At 41.2% G+C, this 10829-nt stretch overlaps 1 protein-coding gene across 1 annotated transcript in view; it reads right to left on the reverse strand.

The window, feature by feature from the left end:
- NBAS (neuroblastoma amplified sequence) overlaps positions 1–10829 on the reverse strand; it is a 457208-nt gene that overhangs the window by 288710 nt on the left and 157669 nt on the right. Inside the window, exons 29-30 of the mRNA XM_019520763.1 lie at positions 9686–9788; positions 6216–6439 (exon numbers count right to left, since the gene is read on the reverse strand). Of these exons, the coding sequence (XP_019376308.1) occupies positions 6216–6439; positions 9686–9788 (327 nt within the window). The remainder of the gene's footprint in view (positions 1–6215; positions 6440–9685; positions 9789–10829) is intronic.

Consider the following 10829-nt stretch of genomic DNA (forward strand, 5'->3'; position numbering starts at 1 on the left):
CGGAGGGAGGGAGAAAGGGGTGCCAAAGGGCCTGGGAGCTGGGCATGCACCAGCTTTCCCCTGTCCAGCTTTCCCCATGACACCCACCTGACCCAGAGCAGTGCCAGGGAAGGCAAGCTGCTGTGCCAAGCAGCAAGGCTCTGGAGCCTTGCCACCACAACCAAAGGCCCCTGTCAGAACATACTGCTCTGGCTCAGCTTGGGGAGTGCAGGGTGAAACAGGCTGCCATGCCACAGTGCTTCTGGAGCCCTGCTACACTCTCCTGCCTCTGCACTCCTTCAGCTGACCAAAGGAGTGCAGGGGCTACTGTCCTGCAGAGGAGAACTGGGACAGTTCCCACCACAGGACAATGACACCCTCCTACCAATCAGCTGACTGGCAGGAAGAGTGTGCATTGTCCCAGGGCAGAAACTCTTCCCAGCTGTCAGTGGCAGCTCCTGCTTTTCAGCAGCTGCCAAATGTCTCTTGACAGTCTGCCTCCTTCCCAGGCAGGGGAGAGGACAGGGTATCAAGTAATAGGCTCCCTGAAGCGAAGGGGTGGCCCAAGGAGCAGCCCTGTAGCCCCTCCTGACAGAAGAGCTTGCCTGTGAAGTTCTCCAGCCATGGGGTTGGAGGAATAGCTGTGTAATCCAACTCCTGGGTTATTTTTCTACCTGAAGAAATTTCTTCTGGTAGAAAAGAATGCCTTTATGCAGCCTAATGACTGCCATCAATGTACAACTTCTGAAATAATTCTAAGACAAGTTGGTTAACATTTGCTGTTGACTTAATAGGAGAAAAAATAGATGTTTATTATCAACTGTCTCAAAATTTTTGAAAACTCAATCTGGAACCTTTCAGGAGCACGTGGTGATGAAGTGACATCTGGAATTCTGGTATCAACAAAAAATCACAGATCACTCAGGAAAAGAATACTGAGAAAAATCCTCCAACTTAAATTAACTTGTGCCATTTGATACAGTGTGTCACTGCTTTGAATCCATAGGTTTTGAGGGTTTTTTTTAAATCAGTGCTTTGCCTCCATGGGGTTTTTTTAAGCAGCTGAGCTACAATTCACTTTTTTTTATTTTTTGTTTGTTTGTATATGTTTGAATAGGTACTAATTGCTATGGCCTACAAAAGGAGAAACAGAGTAAAAGAATATTGGTTTCAAAGGATAAATCCTCTGTTCATTAAATACTCATTAAATGCAAAATAGTAATAAGATCCCTGGGGAACAAACAACGAGGAAAAAAAAATAATCAAAACAGCATTTTCAGTCCCTTTTCCCATCACTCCCTTTCTTCCCCCTGCTTAGTCATAGAGAAAAACAATTAGCCACCTGAGTCTTCAATTATGCTCAAGAATAAAAATATGAGTTTTTTTAAGCATCAGTAGAAAACGCATGGTTTACCAATCTATGCAGTTCAGTAATAGCAATGCACCATTAAAGAATACAGCTTCCCAATATGAAGAAAGTAAAATCAGCTATTAACAGTACAACTGCAGTGCCTGAACTTAATTCAGTTAAGGTTTGGCTTCATGGAAATCTCTGCAAGAATTGATAAGAAGTACAAATATTTTCTTTCTTCTTTCTTCTTTTCTTCTACTTGGAAGGGGGCTGGCAGGGAGGGAAGTAACTAACTTCACAATTTGATTCTTTCCCTTAGATATGAGTATATAAAAAAGTGTAACATTCTCCTGGATCTTTGATTTTGTCTTACAAGCAAAGAGAAAATTCACATGGATTACTGTATGCTTAAAGAATAACATTAATGAGATAGCAAAGTATTAGGATAACACAAAAACCTGGGTAAGTTAATTGATCTAATTTATTTAAAAGTTAATATCTGGGATAAACCTGGGAATTAGTTTTCAAAATAACAGACAGCTGATTTTTTTTCTTTTACCTATCTGTCTATAGCTAAGATATCCTATTGTAGAACAGAAATATTTTGAACATTTTATACTTAAGGTCATAAGAGAATGATCTCCTGTATTTTCTAAAAGCTGTATTTTATCATAAATGGAAACTTTATTTCTTTCAGATTTATTCACATTAACGATATAAAAGGAACAAACAAAATGGAGGCAGGTGGAACAGACTGAAAGTAAGGAAAAAAAAAAAAAAAACAGAAAAAAACAAAGAAATAAGGAGCATGAAAGACTGAAGGGAAATTATTTTCTATGTGGGATAACACCCAGGGGCTGCAGTGGTAAAACAGGGTGGCGTGGTGCTGGGTGCTATACAAGAAAAAACAAAAAAGCCTCTCCCATTCAAAATGTTAACAATTACAAGACCAAGGGTGCACAGAAGCAAACTGTCACAAAGACAACAATGTAATAATGACATGGTTCCTGGTTTTCTCTGTTTAAAAATCACAAATTCTCTGACTAACCTCCCTTCCCCACCACAGATTCTTTGACTAAAACCCCCCAAATCCATCACTCCCCACCCACAACCCCTCCACCCCTGCTGGTGCCCCTCACTCCCCACCCACAGCCCCCTGCCCCCCAGCCCTGAGGGAGGGGTCCCTAGCTGCCAGGGCTACAGGGGCAGGGACTCAGGTCTGCAATCCCCTGCCCCCGCCCCCCCCCCAGCAGTGTCCAAGCCTGGGCTGCTGCCCACAGGAGGAGGGGGCTGCTGCAGTGGAGCAGAGCATGGGCCCCGGCTTCCCCTCCCACATGAGTGACATAGCCAGAGCAGAGCCCATGGGGTGTGGAAAGGGATAGGGTGTGAGCTTCCTTCTAGGGGCTCAGGCTCCCTGCCCTGCTGCCCTCCCACCGGGGCCTCTGCAGTCCAGTGGGTGGGACCCAGCACAGCAAGGCAGAGCAGAACGGGAAGCTTGGTGTTACCTCTGCGAGCCAAGCACCGCCATGAGAAGGTGCCCCCTGCCCGCCCAGCAGCAGGAGGAGAGGTGGCGCACATCTGCACTTCCAGCTGCAAAGGGGCTCCTCACCGTGGTGGTGCTTGGCTCACGGTGGCCGCACCACTCTGCCATGCCATACCAAGTCCCACCCATTGGGCTGTGGAGGCCCCAGGGGGAAGGCAGTCCGAGCCTGTGATGGGCAGCCAGCCCCTGACTCGTGCACAAACCTGGGGGGGGCACATGCCCCACATGCCCCCCTGCGAGTGTGCACAGCAGTGGGAAGCCAGCCCCTCCTCCCACCCAGTGAGCTGCCCACAGCTCCACCCTGCTCCCTGCCCGGGCCCTGTGGCCACACATTTCAGCACTGGGCCCCAAGCATCACCCCGGCTGGGCACCAGCCCTGCCTGACTCCATCCCTCATTATGGGGTCCTCAATCCCCCCGATTTACCTGTGGGAGCTGCTCTCCAGGCTGCCTAGCAGTCATGTGCATGTATGTGCACATGGCACCCCCATCTGACCACCCTCCTTCTGCTCCCCCCAGCTCCTTTCAGGCTGGAACTCTGCCAACCTGCAAGGGGAAACCCACTGTTTCCTGCATTTCTCTCCTTTAAAAGGAGAAAATCTGGGTTTTTCTTCTTAAAATGAGAAAAATCCACATTTTACCACATTTTTCCATGGTGAACAGAAAACTTGGATCCCTGATAATATGGAAACACTTGTCTTACTAGGGAAAGAAAAGCTTTTTAACACCTATCCATGGGCCCCAAACCTTAACAAGCTTCACAAACATTCAAGTTATACCTCAGAACACCTAGCACATTAACATCACAAAGAAAAACTGAAGCATAGAGAGGCTGAAAGACAACCCAATATACCAAAGGCAGGTTTTGACGAGCACCCACATCCTGGTAAATTGCTGATGTATCAGGATTATTGAAGACAGGTGTTCCATTATTGTTTTGACAGATCAGTAACCTTATGGAAATAAATGGGACTTCTTATGCTCAAGTGTAAGTTGTTCCACCCCGCCCCCCCCCCGCATTGGGCCAAACTGCTCAGCTCATTGCAATACAGTCCAATGTGAACCACGTCAGTAAAGGAATTGGGAAAGCACAGCATGAGTCATTTAAGACACCTGAGGAGGTAACATAAGTAGCTATTTAAATCTGGCAAACAGACACTTGTCAAATCCCATTGATTTCCAAAGGAGATATTTAACCCAAATTAAACCAAATCTGCTAATTCCCTGTGCACAACTATTCACACCTCACTAAGACTTGATACTTTAATACTCAGAGCACTTTACCCTAAGCAGCCTTCGAATTGATAGGATTTAGGTCAGTTTCACAACTGTTACCAACTTAGCACTGATAGTGGCTGAGATTGATCAAAGGATTAAGTCCCCTACTACATGTTGGGCAGCTTTCTGGTTGCCAAATAAGCCTGCTATGTTTGGCTTTGAATGGTCTCTCTAGTTAGGCTGCAGCTCAGATCATCTGATAACTTTGTCATTGCTCCTCTGAATAAGAGATTAGACTAAGTTAGAATGGGAAAAAATGTGAAAGCATGTTAAAGAGACAATAAAACTAATAGCTGCCCCAAGTAAAATTAAATGAAGTGAGATAAAAAAAATATGCTCAGTAAAATTATGGTTTCAGATTGCACTGGATTTATTCCTGTTCTATATCAACTGATGGTCAAATTGGGGTTATCTTGTACTCGCAGAGTCAGCTAAAACTCTCACAGTTATAACAGTTAGTCACCAAGTAATAATTAATTAAAATCTATAAATTAATAGTATGTTTCAGATCACTATTGTTAAAATATGTCTTAATTCTAAAAGAATTGGGGAGGGTGACAAAGAAAAAGGGCCTGATATATGTGGTGGCCAGTACAAGAGGGGTTACTATCACGAGCAATAAATATATGTTCTTGGAGACATTCAGGCACTTGTCTAAACAGTTAACATTAACTAATGCTAAGCTTGTAAGTTTGCAACCTGGAAGTGGAATTTGTCTGTCACAATTTAACCAAAGTGCTGAATCTAGCTGTTTGCACTGATCATGGGCCCCAAAAATAAGCAAACAAGATTAGCTGATCTAACAGGTTTTTTTTAAAGGTCAGCCGTAACAAGATCTGACGACCCAATATAATTAGCACATTCCAAGGAATCCCGGAATAAGAAACTAAGGGGTTGAGCTTGGGCAGGTAATGCTAATTTCAAACCTCAGAGTAATGTGGTGTAATTTGCTTATTGGGTGAACCCAAGTTCGGGCGGTAACCTTTCACGATAATTTCTAACACCTTTTGATCCCATATGGTAACGGCTATAGGGCAAGATTGTGAGTGGCTCTAAAGCCAACAGATTAGCATAAGATAAGGCATAAAGGAATGTGCATGTCAAGTGACCACTTAGAAGGACGGGACAGAAGGACCATCACTGTACCAAGCCTGGACCCCAGACCCCCAGTTTGAGTGAGGACCGGATCCTGACCAAGGGACCTTCCCGGTGACCCCTCGGACAGCGTTGATCAGGGATGCCTGACTTCCCTGGAACAACTTGGTACACACTTGGCATAGAGAAACTGCCGATAAGTTGCTAACCCCATGTGGGAACTCTTTGTCATTCTGTCTATCTGTTGTTATCATTCACTATTAGCTCTTTATTACTGTACTATCTGTTTGTCACATTAACCTTTCTGTTAACTGTTGGATGCTGAGCTATAAGCAAGTTTGCCTTTACTTCACTCCCGACTCGCCTCCTCAATCACGAACCCAGCAGCCTCACAGCTGATACACTCACAGCAACTAGCTGGCCTGTGACAGACATAAAAAAGTAAACAGAATGAAAGACATGTGAAGATGATGAAAATCTGTCTTTGAGGAGCCTTTTTAGGGAAGTGTGGGGAGATATGGAGGAGAGAGATTTAGGTAAAGTTTCTTGTTTTTCATCAAAAGTCTGATGCAGAGGAATACCTCATCAGGGTTGCACCCTGGGCCAGCAGGAAGTAGGTGCTGCTGGGAGGAGAGGTGTCAGCATGGCAAGTAGCCAGGAGATTAATACTTCCCATTGGCTCCACCAATGTATCTGAATTTTAAAAGCTGTTACCCAAAGATCCAGTTCAGCAATCAAGAACAGTAGGGACACAGAGCAAGTCAGGGACTGGAACAAAGCTGGAAGGGCCAACAGAAAGTAGCAGGAAGGGAACCCAGAAATAAGCTGAGGTTAAATCTTCATTTGCTACCTCTTTTGCCCAAAGAGGTCACATTTATCAATCAGATTAATCTTCTATTGCAACTGAAATGAAGCCACTGAGGTAAAGAATATCATTTAATAAAATAGACGGGTTTCTTTAAAATGTTACCTGGCCAAATCCATGCAACTATCAGTCAGACTGGTTGAAGAATTGAAGTACTCTCTGCCAGCAGCCAAAACCAATTCAATGCTTTTCTCATAGCTCACTTTATACTGTGGTTTCGCTTTTGAGGTAAATGGTTGATCCACTGAAGAAACACTGCAATGCATCATTTGCCCAGCTAAACGGATATTTTCTAGGCGGCTTGAGCATAGAAGGCTTTCTGTAAATATCTACAAAAGAAAAAGGGAAAATCCTTTAAGTTGTCGCATTAATAAAATCTTTTAATTTGTTGCATTTTTTGCAGTTCCAATCAAGTATTTAGTGTTCTAGGTAACTAAGCCACTGGAATATAAAAGTTCTTTGTGATAAATTACAAGAAAATGAATAATGGCCAAATGGTATGGACAAATGTACATCTACAGGGGCTTCAAAAGGGGAAGAGGAGCCAACGTTCCAAGACCATGCAGCTAATGTTATGCTGTAACTAAATAAGTCAGTATGAGCCTCTAGAGAGACAAGTTTAGGAAACTCACTCCAATTTTAACTTGACTTCATCTACAATCAAATTTGGAGCAATTTAGCTCACCCGGGGCATGTCTACACATACTATTAAAGTGAAGCAATAAACTCTGGCTCTTATCACGCCAGAGTTATTGCTCCCAGGCACCACATCTACATATGCTCCCAGGACTGCAGCACGTTGAGTCAGGTTGGAGCAGCCCCACCTCGCCAGGGAGTCGAAGGGGGAATCAGCCTGCCAACCCAGAGCTGCTCCAATCCAGCTCAATGCACTACAGAGGGGCTGGCTGAGGCAACAAGGGTACTCCATTGTGGGACTAGCCAGCAGACAGCCCCTGTACTGAAGTGCCCTTGTGTTCCAGCCAGCTGTGTCAGCATCTACACATGCACTGCTGCATAGTAAAAACCCTGCAGCAGAAAAGTACTTGTGTTTGCAAGTACTACCCTGCTGCAGAGTTGATCAGTTTACTCCAGTCTAATGGTTGCATGTATAGATGTGAGAGGTTTACTGCAGAGCTAATTGGTCTACTCTGTAGTAAACATCTTATGTAGACACACCTTTGTATCACTACAAGATTATGCAGTTAAAATTATAGTTATAGTTAACTTACAATGGTTAAAGCATAATAGCTGCTACCTAGCCCTGAGCAGCAGCCCCACCCCCACATCCCCTTCTGAAGTCAGAATGAAAGCACTTAAATGAAAAAAAATTAAAGCATGTAAAGGTAAGCACATGCCTTAGAAGTGATGAGGAACAATCACATTTTAATTGCATACAGTATGCTGAAGGAAAACCAAAGGTGTTTGAAATGGAAGTCAATATTGGACATCCTAATTCTAATGAAGCTTAATAAAGTCTAGTCCTTAGTGATCAAAGTGATGCTCTCTTCTCCTCTCAAGAGGTTCTTACACATTTATAATCCTGAATCTACCATTTAGAAAATTTAAGTAGACCGCTGCACCTATTTACAATCCAATTAGAATGAATGAAAATCTGTGCAAGGGCTACAATCTGAATCTACAAACATCAGAGGCAAAATCAGGATTTTATTTTGTATTTCTAAGAAGCTACTGGATATGTTCTTCTTGCTTGCTTGTTTTAATTGCTTCAATCTTTCCAAAGTTAAAGAGTTTGGGTTTTTTTAAAAGGGCAATATTAGTCTGCTAAAAAAAACAAAAAAATCTTGATTTACTTAAACCACTTGTGGAACATAAGAAATACTGTTTTGAAAGAATCTACAGATTCTTCTCTCTAAAATGGTCTTTTCTTTGAGAATTAACACTTGTCCAAATGCTGCATCAAGATTTTACTACTGTACAGTTGCTATTTTGCCATTAAGCTACAGGTCTTTTCCCTTACGGCAAAATTAACTCCCATGATGGCAAAACTAACATCAGTATCTTAACACAAATGCCACGTCATCGATGCAGAATGTTTACTGACCCATTTATTTCTAAGGCCACAGCTGAATTTTACATAAAAAGAAGTTATGTTATCAGTTTGAGAGTTAGTGAGACAGTAAGTCTGTCAATGTACTATGCGAAAATAATTTATTTTCCTAAAAAGGAAAATGAATACATGATTCCAAAGAACACATTTCAAAGATGTGAACAAAAGTCCCAGAAATCAGTCTTCCAAAATGAACAGTTTGCCTGCATTTATGAGCATCAAAAGTTACCATTGGAAAGTTAGCATTTATCAACAGTAACTTTATTGTGATGCTAACGTATCATAGTATTTTTACATACTTAAAATAGAAATAACTGATATCTTGGACAATGCAAACTAGTAATTACGAGGCTATATTCTAGTTGCGTCTCTGCAGGAGTACTGGTGTCAACATCAGTGCATGGCAAATATCATTACTCACTACATGTTGACCAATCAGAAGCTCCCCTGCCATTAGCAAAATTTAAGAATGTATCCCTTGACAAAGGGCCACATCTCTTCAGTGGCAGGCATACCCCAGTTTGAAAACACTGAACTATGGACTAGTCCAACTGTTTTAAATTGCCTAACCCATTATGTCATGAAATTAGGAATAATTCAGATATACCATGCTTTTCTTGACATATTTTAATAATGCCTAAGCGTAGGGGGGGCAAGTGACACATTTCAATTTACAGTTTAAATCATATTTGCTTTCTTTCTGTTATTCCTTCAAAACAGTTCTTTGCTTTCAGAAAGTCTCCCTAGAGTTGCAGAGATTGGCAGCCAAATGCAAATAAGTCTGTAAACCATTATTAAAAAAAAAAAAAACTTACAATATACAACTTTTAAAATATGTCAAGATTTCAAGATGTATTACACTGCAATAGCCTTGGTTAAGTGCTGAACTGTAGTATATGAAAGTGAATATGCAAATAAACAGTACATATCAAAATAAATTCCACACCAGCCTTAACAACAGCCTTTCACAAATGCTAATGACAAGTTTGTCTCAGATTTATACACTTGCAAATGATTTTCTGTCAAAATTGGATTTCACATTTCACTTTAAATGCAAACCAGAAAGTATCTGCACATAGCCCTATATGTATTCTAGGTGACATTATTAAATGCAAACTTTATGTTCAACCTCATAAGATTTTAGTGAAAGATCATTTCTCTTTCATTAGTCATTTCTTGCCAAAGGTACTTATTAAGATATCTGACTTTCAGAACTTCCAGTCATTCAGTCTTTATTTTTAAATCAAATCACATGCAATGCAGAGAGAAGGGATACTGCATAGGCTTCCAATGAAATGTATCAATCACAGGAATTTGAAAAGGAAGAAAGGTTCTGTTTGGGAATAAAACAATAGTTTAACTGAAGAACTGAGAGTCAACTGGGGGATAATATTTCAATACAGCATATGAAGACCCAAATCCCATCAACACAAATATGAACAGTAGTATGAATGTAAGCAATTATAATGATTTGTAGAATAAAAAAAACAAAGAGTGCATAAATCACCTCATAGCAAGTGTCTGGCTGTAAACAAGTGTAGACCTTCTGCTGCATATCCAACATATCCTGCAATAATCCTTTCCAATGTGTCTCAGTGACAGGCGGTTGCCTAAAGAATATATATATACTTTTAATTCAACGGTTAAATTTTTCTCTTGATGGGATTACAGATAAAGATAGAATAAAGGGACCCAAGGAAGCTGATGCTACAGTTCCACTCCCAAACTGAAAATGTCACAGGATTTGTTTTTCTTTTTCTTTAAATAAGCTTTCCTTAAATTCTCTAGTGGTTGTGGTTTTTGTCAATCAGGTTTAACAACAGCCCAAGAAGTTGGAAATATTTTTTTTTTCTTTTAAATGACTGCTGACAATGCAAACTCAGTAATCATACTTTAAGGTAAAATTTTAAGTGAAGTTTACTGGAGACCACCAGAAATACCAATCCAATGTCTGCAACTAGTAGCAGGAAAATTTGCCTCTCGAGCCTGGGGAAAAAATTATGAAGCAGACATGTATAAACTGGTTTCCTATCTGCCTATCACTTTTAGGCTGCGGACTGATAGTAATGCTAGCTTCCGCTGTCTCAGGAATCTGTATCTCAGTTATCACCTCATATGGACTCTACAGATAAGAGGTAATAAAACTTCTTTTCTGCATTCCTTCTTTACACCAGGTGGGGCAGAAAAAAAGCGCTCTCAAAACTCTCCAAGACTTTCAGTATGCACCAGCTGTACACTACCCAGAACTACCGGCAGTCTGTTCTTTATAATCACCATTTCATTACAACACAAAGCATATTGCTTTTCTCAAGGTTTCAACAATATGACTCCGCTGTCCCCATCAAAACCTGTGTAATAACTCATCTACAGTAAGAAGAAACATAAAAAAGTAATTCTTAAATAATCACCCTAGACAGAAATGGCAGGTTCAATTACTGCTAAACACGAGAATTACATAACTCTTATAGGACAACTCCTAAGAAAATATGAAGCCAGAAAAACTTGCAAAAGACGCTATTTCATAAATCCTACACCGTCTGTAAAGCAAAATTAGTTTTAAAGGACCTTATTTACACTGCATTAGCTTTACTGTTCATTTTTAAAGTACATACATGATATGCGGTATTTTCTTGGCCAATATGTCTTAGGTG

This window comes from Gavialis gangeticus, unplaced genomic scaffold (genome assembly GCF_001723915.1).
Source record: "Gavialis gangeticus isolate Ggan-Ray unplaced genomic scaffold, GavGan_comp1, whole genome shotgun sequence".
In the NCBI taxonomy this organism is placed as follows: domain Eukaryota; kingdom Metazoa; phylum Chordata; order Crocodylia; family Gavialidae; genus Gavialis; species Gavialis gangeticus.